The 17,736-nt window shown below is 43.2% G+C and overlaps 1 protein-coding gene across 1 annotated transcript in view; it reads right to left on the bottom strand.

The window, feature by feature from the left end:
- LOC115084998 (cadherin-9-like) overlaps positions 1-17,736 on the bottom strand; it is a 542,803-nt gene that overhangs the window by 48,324 nt on the left and 476,743 nt on the right. Inside the window, exon 9 of the mRNA XM_029590504.1 lies at positions 14,035-14,156. Within this exon, the coding sequence (XP_029446364.1) occupies positions 14,035-14,156 (122 nt within the window). The remainder of the gene's footprint in view (positions 1-14,034; positions 14,157-17,736) is intronic.

Below are 17,736 nucleotides of genomic sequence, written 5' to 3'. Positions count from 1 at the left end.
GTTGGTGGGAGGAATTTTGATTTTCTTGTGAAATGGGCTTTTCAAATGACACTTTTACCACACTCAGTACATGTAAATGGTTTATCTAATGAGTGTGGTTTGGATATTTGGTAAGTAGTGACGATTGCTTAATTTAGAAATTTTTTTCCATATTCTGTAGCCAAACTCTGAATGCTCCATTTCATGATTTTCTGGTTTTGCCTATGTTCTCTCTGCCTGTCTGATACTTTTACCACAGTCAAAATATGTAAATCATTTCTTTAATGAGTGTAATTTGGTTTTCTGGTAAGTTGTGAGGGTTCCTTCCTTTAGAAAAGGTTTACCATATTTTACAGCTAAACACTGTGTTTCGCCCGTCGGTCGCAGACGGCTGCGACCACTCATGCTCACCTCCTTTTTCCCTGCACCGTCAATCCTAGGAAGAATGGCGGCCTCCGCCAGCCACCGCTGACCTCTCTGGCATCCCCGGGACGGCGTGGGCACTGCCAACTGCCATCTTTCTCCAGAATCACCTAAGGCATGCACGTGCCTGCAAGGGCCTCTTTTGTACACGTCATGGCGGGAACCTCGGGGGCGTCCCCTCCGGATGACTTCAACTCACTGCTGTACTTCAGCTGACTGGCCCTTTGCTTCAACAAGTTAGCAAGGAGTTCCCTCGTTGCTGAATCCACTCCATTCTTGGACTTCTAGTTCCATATTCCTCTCTTGGCGTGTGGACGCTCTGGGTACCCGCTCCTCTGGGGCCCTTCCGCGTCCCTGGCTATCTACTCCTTGGAGGGCCTTCCTGCCTTGGACTACTACCTGACCCACTTCTTGGTACACTCTCCTGGAACTACCACTTGTGAGTACCTTACTACAGATTTCAACAATACTAGCTTTACTAAAGTTTCTCTGTGGTGTACCCCGTGCCTCGGGCCACTACCGTTTCCTCTTCAGTAGAAGTTGTTCCAGTATACCCTGTGCTGCAGGGTATTGCCGTACCAGCTACAAGATCCACTTCTGGGTTCCTACTTCTCAGACTATTTCATCATCATCACCTTCAGTACAGTCATCCTCGGTGTACCCCGTTCTGCGGGCCACTACCGGATCTTCACTTCTGAGATAATCTCTACTCATCTGAAGGGACTTCCTGGTTTGCTCTTCGGGCCACAACCGGATCTTCACATCAGTAGTATCACCCTGGGTATACCCCACTGCTCAGAACTGTACTTATTTGCATCTCCTGCTCTGCAGGCTCTGCTTTTCCTTCCTTCATAATAAAGCCTCAATCATACAGTTGCGTCCTATGCCACTGAGACCACACCTACTGATGGTGAGGCTCACAGGGCTCCTCCCTGTGGGCAGAGACACCTTTCATCTCAGCCCAGGGTTCACATTCTTACAAAAATATAACACACTGGCTGTTCCATTTCATGATTTTCTGGTTTTGCATGAGTTCTTTCTGCATGTCTAATACTTTTACTACATCAGGATATATGTATGGATTCTCTCCTGTATGTTTTCTATTCTGCCTTCAGACTTAGGGCTTTTTTGGACAAACCACCACAGTATAATCAACCAACAAACAGGGTTGGAGAACTAGCTGGGACTGTAGAGGGGTAGAAGAAAAAGAAGAGCTCTAAAACAGATGATGTGGAGATAGAAACCTCTAAGATTGTCTTTTTTCACATTTTGGTTCTGGGGACAAAATATCCCAGAATAACAAACTGAAAAGAAAGCTACTATGGGCAGAATACCCCAGGCTCCAAAAGAAGGCACTAAAAACAATGTCCTAATATGGAAGCTGGGCATGAGGCAATAAGCCCCCTATGGTGGTATTAGGGCTATGGCAGTTGGGCATTGGGCAGCTAATCCCTATGGTGGCACTAGGGGGTGAGGCCAGTCAAACACAAGCTAAAATGGGCTGCAGCCAAAGTTCAATTCTAAGAACTCTATGAGAGCTCCAAAAAGTGATTTCCCAAGACAATGTCTACAGAAGAAATGTACACACATTGCATATTACATCTCAGACATGCGCAATCCTCAGGCTCAGCTTTTCAATTTTAACAACATTTTACTTTAACCCATCTGCCCCTCCTGCAGGGCCTGATTTCTTTGAACCATGAAACGAGGCATGAAATTTATACTGGATCTCTGTATCAAGAAAGTCGGTATATAAAAGCCTTAAATAAATAAATAAATAAATAAATAAATAAATAAATAAATAATGAATTCCACTCTGCAAGCTGCAGTGGGACCGAGTATGCAGACTTTGACGTGGGTTGGAAAGGACACAAAATGTTTTGCATTAATAGACATAGGTGCTGCTTTTACACTCACGAACTTTGTCTCTGTAGAATTGCATCCTATAGAGTTAACAATCTTGTCCACTTTTGCAGGTGATACCAAAGTAAGATATCAATTTGGAACAGTGCAGTTTGAACTACAATATGATACATTTCAAATCACAGAGATACAATGCTCTAACACATCCAATGATGTGATCATAGGTTCTGATTTGCTATGTAGGTATACATGGTGGTAGATCTATTTAACCAAGTATTGTGGTGATGCCCTCACTATGAGTGACAACCTAAAATGGACCCATACCTCAAGTCAAAATGGCATAAGATATCAGGAGGCATGTCAGAACTAGAACAGAGTAACTGGAAAGAGCATATCCCAAACCTCTGGACCACAAGTACCACTGGTTGTGGGAAAATACATGCATCGGTGATTTTCAAGGAAGACTTTGTGCCACCTGAGAAACAGTATCTGCATTCTAAAGAAGCCAACCTGGAATTCCAGATAATTATTGCTGAGCCAAACTTCATATTTTTTGTAACACACAGATCCATAAAAGAAGTCATCAAAATGGTTGTGTTTTCTGTGTTAATCTTTTTTTTTATTCAGTGCATAAAATTCTCTCTTTGAAGTTAATTATTAATTTCAGTCAGTACATGAAATGGTTCTCTCTTCTAAATGACTTATTGGCCACCACCAGTACATGAAAATGGTCTCTCTCCTAAATGAATTTTAGTCATAATTGGTACATGAAAACATCTCTCATATGAGTGATTATTAGCTCCAAAAGCACTTATCAGATAAAAACAATATATTAAAAAGTCTCTTTTCTGATTGACATGTTAGCCACAATCTGCAAATGAAAAATATTTCTCTTCTCACTGACCTATTTATTATATTCAATGCATAAAGTGGTATCTCTTTCCATAGAGTACATATTCATCAAATGTTTTGTGAAAAAGCTAAAATCAATGATAATCATAATGATAACAATCCTAAGTCATGTGGTTGATGTGACCTACAATTCCTGGAGTCAGTCAATCCCAGTGCAGCTGCAAACTAGGGATGTGAATCGTTTTAGGACGATTAAAATTATCGTCCGATAATTTTAATATCGTCTTAAACCGTTATGGAACACAATACAATACAGATTCTAACGATTTATCGTTATAAATCGTTAGAATCGTGAGCCGGCACACTAAAACCCCCTAAAACCCACCCCCGACCCTTTAAATTAAATCCCCCACCCTCCCGAACCCCCCCCCAATAACTTAAATAACCTGCGGGTCCAGCGGCGGTCCGGAACGGCAGCGGTCCGGAACGGGCTCCTGCTCCTGAATCTTGTCGTCTTCAGCCGGCGCCATTTTCCAAAATGGTGCCAAAAAATGGCGGCGGCCATAGACGAAAAAGATTGGAAGGCAGGAGGTCCTTCCGGACCCCCGCTGGACTTTTGGCAAGTCTCGTGGGGGTCAGGAGGCCCCCCACAAGCTGGCCAAAAGTTCCTGGAGGTCCAGCGGGGGTCAGGGAGCGATTTCCCGCCGCGAATCGTTTTCGTACGGAAAATGGTGCCGGCAGGAGATCGACTGCAGGAGGTCATTCAGCGAGGGTTCCGGCGCCTCGCTGAACGACCTCCTGCAGTCGATCTCCTGCCGGCGCCATTTTCCGTACGAAAACGATTCGCGGCGGGAAATCGCTCCCTGACCCCCGCTGGACCTCCAGGAACTTTTGGCCAGCTTGTGGGGGGCCTCCTGACCCCCACGAGACTTGCCAAAAGTCCAGCGGGGGTCCGGAAGGACCTCCTGCCGTCCAATCTTTTTCGTCTATGGCCGCCGCCATTTTTCGGCGCCATTTTGGAAAATGGCGCCGGCTGAAGACGACAAGATTCAGGAGCAGGAGCCCGTTCCGGACCGCTGCCGTTCCGGACCGCCGCTGGACCCGCAGGTTATTTAAGTTATTTGGGGGGGGGGTTCGGGAGGGTGGGGGATTTAATTTAAAGGGTCGGGGGTGGGTTTTAGGGGGTTTTAATGTGCCGGTTTTTCGATTTTTTGATTTTTAACGATTTTTAACGATTTTTCACGATATTTTACCCCCCCAAACGGCAACAATACGATTCCCTCCCCCTCCCAGCCGAAATCGATCGTTAAGACGATCGAGGACACGATTCACATCCCTACTGCAAACTGAGAGGTGAATTTTAAAAGCTCAACATGCCCAAAGAAATCAAGCTAGCACATGACGAGTGGATTTTAAAAGCTGGCGAGATACGCATACATCTCTCATAGCGGGTACTTCTCAAAAGTTTTCAAAAGGGCGATGTAGGTGTGGGCTGGGCAGAGCATGAACCTAGGATGTGCATGTAAATACTGATGTGACCTGAAGCCTCTTGCCACGTAACTTTACTTCTGCTATGGATTCCGTGTAAGTTAAAATTTTAAGAAAACTAGGCAGATCTGTGGGGTTTTAAGGGTCAGAGTTAAGTGGGCAGAGTGAAGGCTATCAAACAATGGGGGGTTGGAGGAATTCTCTCTTAAATGGGCAAACTGGGGACAAATTGGAAAAACTGGGAATGGCATCAATGCTCACCCCTTTCAAAATTCCCCAGTTTAAACAGTAGAAGTGGGATTTGCACACACATGCATGTGCACATGCCCAGTATATTTTATAACTTGTGCAAATGTTATGAAATGACCGTGTACCTGGGCATGGGCTGACAGATGTGCACCGGTTTGAAAGTTACCGTCCCTTAGTATTACTGTGATAGACAGGGATAATGGGGAGTACGAAAGAGCCTGTAATGCCTGGCAGTGCTCACCAATACAGATGTATCCAGAGGATTGTGTTCTAAGAATCTTGGTCACACTAAGAATGAGGAACCCCAAATGGTTGATTTGACCCTAACCATCAATGAATTTTCAAATTTCACCATTACCACATCTATTGTCAGGTATAATGCTGCCAAATCCCAATTATTATCTAATGATGCACATTTGGCACACCTTCTCCGCTGCAAAGAAATCAGCAGAACTAGGAGTCATGAAATGAAACTCCAGGGAGGACGACTCAGAACCCAAGTCAGGAAATATTTCTTCATGGAGAGGGTGGTGGATGCTTGGAATGCCCTTCCAGAGGAGGTGATGAAGACAAAAATGGTGAAGGATTTGAAAGGGACATGGGATAAACACTGTGGATCCCTAAAGGCTAGAGTATGTAAATGAGGAAAAGAGCTTATGGGAGTAACTTGTTACGCATGGGCTCCGGTCAGGAGTCGTGAACACCACCCAGGAGGGTGGCTCCAGGTGGAGAGAGACAGGAAAGGCTAGAAACAGTGTCTGGGTCCAGGCTGGGTCAAGGCAGGCGGCAAGTAACAGTGTCTGGGTCCAGGCTGGGTCAGGGCAGGCGGCAGCAAGCAGTGTCTAGGTTCAGGCTGGGTCAGGGCAGGCGGCAGAAAGCAGTGTCTAGGTTCAGGCTGGGTCAGGGCACAGTAAGCAGGGCAAGGCAGGTCAGAAGGCCCGTAGGCCACACACACACCCAGAAGGCCCGTAGGCCACACACCGTAAGCGGGGCAAGGCAGGTCAGAAGGCCCGTAGGCCACACACACACAGAAGGCCCGTAGGCCACACACCGTAAGCAGAGCAAGGCAGGTCAGAAGGCCCGTAGGCCACACATACACAGAAGGCCCGTAGGCCACACACCGTAAGCAGAGCAAGGCAGGTCAGAAGGCCCGTAGGCCAAACATACACAGAAGGCCCGTAGGCCACACACCGTAAGCAGAGCAAGGCAGGTCAGAAGGCCCGTAGGCCACGCAAGGCAAGGAAAAGGCCCGAAGGCCGCGCAGGGCAAGGCAAGGAAAGGCCCGAAGGCCGCGCAGGGCAAGGCAAGGAAAGGCCCGAAGGCTGCGCAAGGCTAGAGCAGGGAGCCCAGGAGAGCTTGATGCTGAAGCACTGAGGGAACTGTCAGGCAGGGTTATAAGGGACAGCCCAGAACATAGAGAGGAGAAGGGAGATGGACTGGGCCTGCCAGGAGAGCCAGCACTAGAGGGACCCCTGGTGGTGAGGCGGTTGCACAGCAGCCATAGCCGTAACATAACTTGCTGGTGTGGCAGTTACTACACTTAACCAACAAGCATTCATACTATTGATGCAACTCATTATTGCTCTCTGCTTTAATGGCAGGGGGAAATGAGGAAAAGGGGAGTTAAGTTTGGACAACAACCATTAAGGACATGAATTTTACGGTCTGGGAAAACAAATAAGCATGAAGGTTACTTGCTGATGCAGCTGATACTATCATTAACCAATAAGCCTTACACTTGTAATGTAACTCCAACATTGCTCTTTGCTTCAGTGACAAGAGATAATGGGGAATTGGAATCAGACAGCAACCAACAAGGGTCCTTACCTTTATGGTTTGGGAAACTTAAGTATGGAGGTAACTTGTAAGGCACGACATTTGCCATCCCCTGATGATACCTTTATGGGGTAGACCTGTAAGCCATGGCTGATGCTACCATAAGCTTGCTGGGTAGACTGGATCGACCATTTGGTCCTTTTCTGCCATCATTTCTATGTTTCTATGCCTATGTTTCTAGCTCCTATTCTTATTTTTCAATCTATCACAATAAATATTAATACTACTAATATCTCTGTTATTTATCCTTTGTGCACAGAAGAATTTATGCCTGGGAAATGGTCATGTCTCTTTTAAATGTTGAGACATTCTCAGCCCAGTATTGAGAGCGGCTGGAACAGGTTTGTGTGTTATGAATGCAATGGATTCAGAGGTAATTGCCAATGGAATGCAGCACCAAGAAAACATTACAAGCCAGTCAATTCAAACATACACAGTGGTCACCCACAGTATACAAGTGCTCCAATCATATTAGTTGGACTTGGTTGCACTGAGGTACAATCATCAGATAGTAGCAGTGAATGTAACCTTAAACATGTTAAATGATTCCTTTTCCAATAACTCCTTAGCACTGGCCTGCACATAGACATGGCAAGTTATGATAGAAAATGTGCACAGCATCAGCAGGACTGCAGAACAAAGGCATTTTATTAGAGATTCTAAACTTATTGGAAGAGGATATCACTTCATCAGAAAGGTTTAGTGCCAGATGGTGGCATCTAGCAATCATTCTTTTCAGACATGGACCATAATGAACAGCTTGCTGCTATTATTACAGAAATGACTGAGCAGAACATTCTAGTAGTCCAGCTAGGATTAGTTTTACCTGGAGGAAACGTCATGGTTCCCTATCATGACTCTGTTTTTGCCTGTTTGATTAATGACAAAACATATTATTTTGACAGATTTATGTACTCCAGCAGAAAGAAATAATTATTTTTTATGTGATAGTAATCTTGGAAGCTATTATGATAATTGTATGCTTAATGGAACATGTGCTTTTCATCTTTCCAATGATAATAGCACTATAGCAGTTCCATATTTTCAATCTTATTTATGTATCCAAACTACCTGTCCATTTATTATTGCTAATGACAAATCATTTATCATAATGAAAGGACTGAATTTATGTTTAAGTTATTTCACTATAATTACAGTGTGTGAATTTAGTTATTTCAGACCTATAATTCAGTATGTATCCACTGTCCTTTCTATACCCACTCTTACCTTTCCCATTAGAATCAAAATGCATCTATAGCCTATATGGGGTCATCCCATTGCACATAGATCTCTTAAACTACTTAAAAATGAAAACAAGTTTGTAACTGAAAAAAAAAAATCACCAAGGATACAAAGTTATGACACCAGTTGGCCTCTGAAATAGAGAACACAGGAAGTCAATTTTGGTGGGATACATTTTTTCATACCAAAAAAGGAACTATCCTAATTTCCACTCTTATAAATAATTGTCCGAAAAGGAAATATTATTGGAAAATATTTCACAGAATACCACTCCCAAAGAGAAATATTTTCCAATAATATTTCCTTTTTGGATAAATAAATTTTTTCATCACATTATGGTGATGGAAATCAGGCAGATCTTTACTCTTATGCTCATGATTTGGCTTTCTTGCAGGGTTAATCAAGAAAGTAACATTGCACTCAGATAAACAATGTTATACCGTGAAATCATCAACAACTTGGGGAGCAGGAATAATCCCTAGGGATGTGCAGAGGCATGCCATATGTTGCATTCAAGATTCAGATTCATCGGGGGGCAGATACATTGCATTCGGCAAGGGGGCCCCCAATACATTTATCCATTAATTCCTATTCATTTCCCCGCTAAAATTAAATTAACTACAACCCCCCACCCTCCTGACCCTCCCAAGACTTACCAAAACTCCCTGGTGGTCCAGCGGGTGGGTCCGGGAGCCATCCCCTGCACTCACATCCTCGCTGCTGGTTTCAAAATGGCGCCGATAGCCTTTGACTTACTATGTTCAGGGGCTACCAGTGCCATTGGTCAACCCCTGTCACATGGTAGGAGCACAAGATGGTGCCGATGGCCATGTGACAGGGGCTGACCAATGGCACCGGTAGCCCCTGTGACATAGTAAGTCAAAGGCTATCGGTGCCATTTAAAAACCGGCAGCGAGGGTGTGAGTGCAGGGGATGGCTCCCGGCCCCCCCGCTGGACCACCAGGGAGTTTTGTTAAGTTTCGGGGGGGGTCAGGAGGGTGGGGGGTTTGTTTAAATTGGGTCCTTTAGACGGCCGAATAATTCGGCAGATCCGGTGTATTTGTGGGGAATCGCGATACGTTTCGCTTCCCCACGAATAGGGCCCTATACATTGTGGATGAGAAATACATTAGAAACAAATGCACACCCCTAATAATCCCCAAAATGGTTGCTAATACAGAGCTGGTCTCTGCATGTAGTGCAAATGAAACTTGTATGATTAAAGGCATACAAGCTGAATGTGAAGCCCACAAAATCCAGTGCAAAGCCAGATTCTAACTAGCCTAAACTGAGATGTATACCTAAAGACTAGAGAACAGCATGATCTGTGGTGAATCCTATGCAATCACAAAATCATATAATAAATGTAAATTAATGGTAGCTGAAATTTCAGTTGGGTGATATTTTCCAAGGACCATTTGCCAACAATGCAATTATTTTGAACAGATGCACTGATAACTCAAATATTCTTCAACATATTTTATAAACAATAAGACTCATTGCAGGAATCTCTCATGTAATTCCTGTTTTAAAAAGGATATCTCAGGCATTATTTTTCTAAATTATTGTTTGATTGCCTGTTTATTTTCCTTTTATTTTTTATTTTTTGCTTCATGTGATTTGTTATTCAATAATAATTTTTTAATGCTTCATATTATGTTATGTATTCATTATAATATTAATATTTTTTAATTATATCTAAAGCTATATATATATTTATCTATCTGTCTATGTATTGAGCAAAAGTATTTTGATGCAGGAATATTTTATGACATGGACATGAAAGAAATGACCTAAGAAATATGCTGTGATGCTGTAATCTTCCCCCATCCAAAACAAAGCCTGTCAGTCGCAGAATCTCTGGGAAAGGCAGCATTAACAGAAGATCCAAGCAAGACAAACGCTCATAAATGAAAGATCCATCAGAGGTATACAGCAAGACAAAGAGCAGTTATTTATCTAAAAACACAGGACCTGGGTGTTTACCAGGAAGGGGCAGGTTCCATGCTGTGCCATGTATCTTTCCTGACAATGGCCATCAAATAACGATAACCTCTGATGAAATAATCATCTGAAGTTTCTAGACATGATGTAGGCAGCCAATTGTCACCTCACCTGTAAGGAAACCCATGAAACAGAACTGGTACAAACTAGTACCTCTCCTCCATCTCAAGAACCCGGAAAAACTGGTATCACTTTTAGCTGTTTTGCGATTGGTTTACTACGTAAAAAAAATGTGAATTATATCCATGCAATTCTTGCACAAAACTATATGATGGCAACTTTCAAACCGGCACGCGGGCGCATATGTGCACACATAAGTAGGCCCATGCCCAGGGATGCAGCTATTTTATAGCTTTCACACATATATTCATGCATGTTATAAAGTAGCCTGGCCACGTGCAAACGTGTGCCAAATTTTAAGCGGGCGCAGGCCTGTGTGCACAAATCCAACTTCTATCATGTAAATCTGGGGATTTTAAAAGGGGCACATGCCACCACCATAGCCAGTTTGCCCAGTTAAGAGGGAGAGGTCCATCAAATCCCCATTATTTAATAAGCTTCACTCCTCTCAGTTAGCCCCAATCCTTACGACCCTTGCAGATCTGCCTATTTTTCTTTATTTTTTAATTTACTTGTCATCCATAGCAAGGGGTCTCGGCATGAGCCAGATTACATAAATATGTATGCCCAGGTCTCAGGTTCACACCCCGAAACACCCATGCCCCATTTAGACCACACCCCACTCCTTTTTGAAAAGTTCCAAGATGTGCGCACTCCAGGAGATATGTGCATATTTCGGCAGCTTTTAAAATTTGCTCAGCATGCAGAAGCCCGGCATATTCACGCATCCCCTAATTAATGTGCATGCCGGGCTTTAAAAATTCAACTTTAAGAATATAATAAAGACAAAGAAAGGGAGAGGCCTGAGACCTGGTACTGCTGATGTACATAGAAAGAGATTAAGACCATTAAAGAGGCCTCATAGAGCAGCACAAAAGGATCAGAGTCTTCAAAACAATGAAGAATTCCTGACTTCACCAGGTTAGACTAGAAATTAATTTATTATTGTAAAGAACACTGAGCTCTCTTTTTGTATATTGCCCCTATAATATTCAGAAAAACAAATTGCAGGTTTTTGAGTGGTATTAGGTATCCCTAAATTATAATATAGAACATGGTCAAAGTGATTATTTTAGCAAATAGATAATGGAACATTTATTCTATCATCTTATAAAAGTATTTTTTTTTATAAATGAACAAGCCTGATCCTTTAGATTAACCTGCTATCTTTTGGGGTTGCAGATATTTATGGACTCTTACATTTAACTTAATGCTAACTCATGCAAGGAATTGTAGGATGCTAAGTGTAAAATTGTAGGATGCTAAGTGAAAAATTCAGATCATACATTATCAGGCACTTAAACTAAGGAGTGGAGGTAGTAGGAGGTGGCCAGGGAAATTGTAATGTCAACCCCCAGTAATACAGCAAGTAGAAAGACAGACCTTAGAGAATCTGGTGGTAATGGGGGGCGAAGTGGGGGGTGGTCCTACAATAGCCGGCAGCGATCGCACCACAGTGGTGCGATCGCTGCCGACTTTCGTGCCAAATAACTACACCTTTTATGGTGTAGTTATTCAGTGCGAAACTGGCGGTGCGAAACTGGCGGTGATAAGGAATCTTACCTTTCGCCGCCAGCAATGTGTCCGCAGCGTCAGTCCCGGTGCCGCCCTGACTCCTCCTCTTCCGGAGCCGACTCTGCGCCGACTCCGCCCGAGCTAGCTATCACCCCACTAACAGCACAGCCCTGCACTTCATTTTCACAGATCCGCCCCCACCTTCTCCCACATTTGTGCCTGCAGTTTTATAGACCTAAAGATTAAGCTATTGTCAAAGCTTGCTACATTCGTTCCTTATGTTAAACTTTGTTATGTTAAACCTTGTTTTGTTATACTCTGTTATGTTAATCGTATGCTTTTGCTCTCAACCCTCCCACTCTGTAAATCCCTGTTCATTGTAACTTTATCTTCCAAGTTAATTGGTTACCCCTTGTTTCACTGTAAACCGGTACGATAAGACACTAGTCTTGAGTATCGGCATATCAAAAGAATTTAAATAAATAAATAAATAAATGTGAAAAATCCCTTTTCGCGTGCGATAGTGTTAGAGAATGACCCCTTTAATGAGATTTTCAAATCCAAATGTTCAAATGTAGAAGAAGCCTGTTTGAATTTGCAGCTTAAAAAGGAATATAAGTAAAAATGATCTTGGGTATTTAGTTTTTAAAAAATTGATAGTCCTCTTGGTATCAGCCTCTACCACAAACTAATTGTTTTGTTTTCTGTCAGGATGATGGGCTTAAATCCACCAATGTGAATTCACACAAAAAGGGCTCGATTTTCAAAGCGACGTATGTGCATAAAAATCAATCAGAAGTCAGTACATATAAATGTATGTGTGTTTCGCATACACATACACTAAATCCAAGTTTAAGCATGTAAATGTTTTTTTTAAATCAGGCACATATTTTAAAATTTTAAAAGGTATGGAGTTACTTTTCAAAGGGATTCACGCATATAAACCTGGGTTTTCCGCACGTAAATGCACTTTTGAAAATTACTGCTTTGACGTGCATAACTCCTCTGAAAATTCACTCCATAGTGCTGAGTTTTCAAAAGGTTTTAAGCTCAAAACTGGAAAATTGATATGACATTTGCTACTTTTACTCACATAAATCCTTTTGAAAATTGCCTCCTCTGTTTGTAAGCTACCCTGCACAAGTTACCTCCGACTTGTAACTTTGGGCCTCATTTTCCAATATCGCAGTGGTAACGCATGATAACGCATGAGGGGGCGTGTCCCATGCAAATAAGGCATTTTTCGTGCAGCGGGGAAACATCACATGACACGATGTTTTCGTCATTTGCGGAAATGGATTCGCAAATCGCGAAAACATCGTGCACCGCGATAAAACAACCAGTGGCCAAAAAGCCTATTTCCACTCCTAGGTGCTGCAAGCAACATGTTGAGTGAGAGAGAGAGCGCGAGAGCGAGAGAGAGCGAGCGCGTGCCTTGCTATAGTGCCTATGCCCTAGACAGGTATTTGTATCCCTATGGGAGGGCCACCTAGTAACTCGAGGTGGGGATTAGGTATGAGCGTAGGGGGTTGGGGGCCACTTTCACATTCAACATGAGACGTACGGAAAGAACAGTGGTCTCTAGTGAAGATTTGCTGGCCGTCAGAGTGAGGAAACTCACTCCAAGAAGAGATTTGGGCAACATTCTCTCCACCTAGCTTGTTGTTGCCCAGGTAGAGTGTCCATCAAGCTAGGTGGAGAGAACGTTGTCCAAATCTCTTCTTGGAGTGAGTTTCCTCACTCCGACGGCCAGCAAATCTTCACAAGAGACCACTGTTCTTTCCGTACGTCTCATGTTGAATGTAAAAGTGGCCCCCAACCCCCTACGCTCATACCTAATCCCCACCTCGAGTTTCTCTCTCTCTCTCTCTCTCTCTCTGAAATTGTCGTGGACCACGATAACCCTTTACTGACCTGTAGCGCACAAGGTAACGCAAATGAACGTGTTTTTAAGCATGTAAATGCTTTGGAAAATCAGCCACTTAGAGTACAAAGTTAACACAGGCTTTATTGCTAGGTGGGCAGTTTGAAAATTACCTTTAAAAAGCATTGCTAGTGTGCATACGGTATGTGTTCACTCACTAAAAGAACTTTTTATGTGCATATTTTAGCTTGTATGAATTTCCATACAAACAGATATGTTAAAGAAAGGAGATGCAAAATTATGCAAAACAGCTCATTATTTATTAGTTTGGTGATAAAATATTCAATCTGTTTTGCAAAAGTATCATCACAAGAAAATTAATTTTATTTTGAGAGTTATAGCCTCATTTTGTGATAATTCCATAGTTAAAGTAGACACATACATTACCATTATGGTTCAGTTACATGTCTTTCACATTGCTCTTTAGTACGCATTAGAAATTTGCATACTTGGGCAGTGTACTTTAGTGCATTAGCCTTAAATTATTCCACACACAAATACAAGTACATTTAACAATTAAAGGGAGAATATACATTTACCTGTCCCGCTTTTGCATTTTCACACACAAAAGTCTCATAGTATTTAGCAAACTCTGGAGCATGGTCATTTATGTCTAAAATCTTGATGAACACAGGAACATGGCTACTTTGCTTTGGATTGTCTGAAACAAGAAATGTGAAGGGCATTATAAAATTTTAAGAAGGATCAATGAAGCAAATTATTTACACTATCTCTGTTCAAATGACTAAATTTGTCTCTGTGTTAGTAAGTGAATACATTATACAAAAAATGTCCATGATTTTGACCTTATGCTTTTTTCATGAATAGTGGCTTTTCATACCAAAAAAGACTAAATCATCAAATCTGATTGGCTGTTTGTGACTATTTCTGCCCCTAATTCACCTCTTTATGGTCTATATGTGCTACACCAAAAGGATTCAATTATGTCCCCCTCCAGATAATGTGCAATTTCTCACGCATGCATACTTGCAAAATGTTTTATTTTAATTGCAACATGAATCACAATGAACTGGCTGACTTGACAGGGAGAAAGATATGAAACTGGTGCTAATATATTCAGAATACATGCAGTATGGTAAACAGCATGGCAGGCGTAGATCAGAAGAGCGCTGTCATATTCAGAAATATACAGTAGCCTCCCATCTTACACTCACAATTATGTGACAACTCTTTAGGAGATTAATGGGAAAGAAAATCTGCTGGCATGCCAAACCCAGCTCCCTCAAAGCTATTGCTAGCTCTTCTCCCAGGGGGAACGGGATGGCTAATGTGTGTGTTTTGGAGAACACCTGATTCTGACAGTACTGCTGCTGTTAATATGGACCCTGAAATAGCAAAACTGATGTGCATTTTATTTATATACTGACATTTGATCTGAGATATCACATCAGTTTACATTGAGGGACTGTAGGTATTTCCCTATCCCCAGAGAGCTTACAACCTAAGTTTATACCTAAGGAAATGGAGGGTAAAGTGACTTGCCCAAGGTCACAAGGAGCGACAGCAGGACTCAAAGCCTGGACTTCTGGGTTATAGCCCACTGCTCTAACCACTAGAGATGTGAATCGTGTGATCGATCGTCTTAACGATCGATTTTGGCTGGGGGGAGGAGGGAATCGGATCGTTGCGGTTTTGTTTTTTTAAATATCGTATAAATCATGAATCGGGGGAGGGCGGGAAAACTGGCACACTAAAACAACCCTAAAACCCACCCCGACCCTTTAAAATAAATCCCCCACCCTCCCGAACCCCCCCCCCCCAAATGTCTTAAATTACCTTGGGTCCAGTGGGGGGGTCCCGGTGTGATCTTCCACTCTCGGGCCATGGGTGCGTTGATAAAAATGGCGCCGGCGCTACCTTTGCCCTGTCATATGACAGGGCAAAGGTAGTGCCGGCGCCATTTTGGTTCCTGTCCCCCGACGTCACGAGCGTAGGAGATCACTCCCGGACCCCTGATGGAACCCCAGGGACTTTTGGCCAGCTTGGGGGGGGCCTCCTGACCCCCACAAGACTTGCCAAAAGTCCAGCAGGGGTCCGGGAATGACCTCCTGCACTCAAATCGTGTTTCTGTATTGCAAAATGGCAGGGCAAAGGTAGCGCCGGCGCCATTTCTATCAACGCACCCGTGGCCCGAGAGTGGAAGATCACACCGGGACCCCCCACTGGATCCCAGGTAATTTAAGACATTTTGGGGGGTTTGGGAGGGTGGGGGATTTATTTTAAAGGGTCGGGGTGGGTTTTAGGGTTGTTTTAGTGTGCCGGTTTTCCCGCCCTCCCCCTTCCCCTTCCCCCGATTTTTTGACGATAAATCGGGGGAATTCCTATTATATATCGCCTCTAACGATTTTTGACGATTTAAAATATATCGGACGATATTTTAAATCGTCAAAAAACGATTCACATCCCTAGGCTGATAGTACAAGGCAAATCTGCAACCTCCATTCTTCTAGTTGAAGAAGGGCAATATCAAGGAAACTGGAGGAAGGAATGGATATGGAAGGAGAGCAGTGAAAGAAGGAGCTGACAGGAGCTGGGGAAAATGGGATAATAAGTAGCCAGGAAGAGACTGAAGGCACAGTTTGAATGGGGAGGAATGAAAGAAGGCAGGGGAGCTAGAAACAGAGGAGGAAATATGGAGAAAAGAAATAACTGTGACACATTCAGGTTGGGGGACTCTATGTGACACACATGTGTGTGCATCATAGGAGAGTGTGTGACAGGAAAAGAAACAGAATCCAGAAAAAGAGATGCAGAATGTCTAATTGTGTGAAAACTCTATTACTGTGTCTGTGGGACAGTACTTGTAAACGTTGTGTGTGCGTGTGCATGCGTGAGACAGATCTTGTTTTGGTGAGGATAGATTTTGAGGATATGCGACTAACATAGGCTATATCTTATTACATCATCCCCATTAAATGTAACGGAGACATGCTGTCATAATGAAGTCACGACCGTTGCATACTATGAGGCGATGGTGAGATCAACTGCTGATGCAAAGTATTATTTTTCTTTTCCTGCTATCGGTACCATTGAATACGCAAGCCATAATAATAAGCAAAGGTAAACATTAATTAATTTTGCTATAATTTCCAAGGGCTTGAGTTACTAAGAATTTTTTTTTTCTTGTAGACACTGAGAGGGCAATAATGAAAGCCATTTCCACATGTAACTGTAGACCTGTTATAATGATGGTGATGGGGTCCAAAAGTTTGGTCCACATTATAAGTAAGAAAGTTGTGATAATCATATAGGGATCAATGTTAAAAGGAGCGTGCACACATGTGCAGGAGGGGCAGATTTTCCCTAAATACGAGTGGCGATGTAATCGGGTCTCCCCCAGTTCCCTAACCCCCTGCATAATCTTCCTTCCCCTTCCCCTCTCCCTCTTCACCCCAAACCTTAACACCTACCTAGCTATTCCAATTTTTTTTTACTTTTCCACTTACTGCTTTTCTGGAGCAGAAGCAAGTTACACACACCAGCTGGCTGCCAGCAAGCACTTCCCTGGGACAGCGTGCAATGGTGTTCTCCTGGTCCATCCCCAGTCCCCCTCCTCCCCGCCCACACCCAGCCCTCCTGGACCATCCCCCTGGTGAGGCCCAACATGTATGTATGTAAGTCCTGCATTTTACGCACACAATCATTTAAAATTTTGGGCAAAACCTTACAATGTTTTGGATGCTGGAAATAAAGATTTCATGGAAAATGGGATGATAACTTTCAGAACTGCTCATGATTCGAGGGGTCCTATTTCAGGCCCATGGCCAGAAAGAGGTTTTTAAATATGCCGCGTTTGCAGATGATATCTTGGTGTTTCTTACGAATCCGCGTCAGTCTCTATTGGCACTACTGGCGGTGGTGAGGGAGTTTGGGGTCTTCTCGGGCCTACGGATTAATTGGGAGAAATCTGAGGCCTTGGGGTTCCCATCGACAATTCAAGCTCAATGGGACGGTACCTTCCCCTTACATTGGGCAAATGGCACAATCAAATATTTGGGGATCCACCTATCTTTGGATCTGTCAACTATGTATGAATTAAATATCCTGAGATTACTTCAATACACTAAGGATAAACTTACCCTGTGGAAAAGTCTATCACTCTCAATGGGGGGGGGGGGGGGCGGGCGCATTAACCTGTTTAAGATGATAGTGTTACCTAAGTGGATATATGTGTTGCAGGATCTGCCCTTGATGCTTTGGCGCTGTGATAACTCACTCCT

The sequence above is a fragment of the Rhinatrema bivittatum genome, chromosome 2, assembly GCF_901001135.1.
Source record: "Rhinatrema bivittatum chromosome 2, aRhiBiv1.1, whole genome shotgun sequence".
In the NCBI taxonomy this organism is placed as follows: domain Eukaryota; kingdom Metazoa; phylum Chordata; class Amphibia; order Gymnophiona; family Rhinatrematidae; genus Rhinatrema; species Rhinatrema bivittatum.
Note: the sequence above shows the minus strand (reverse complement) of the source record. Positions and strands in the feature narration are given on the sequence as shown.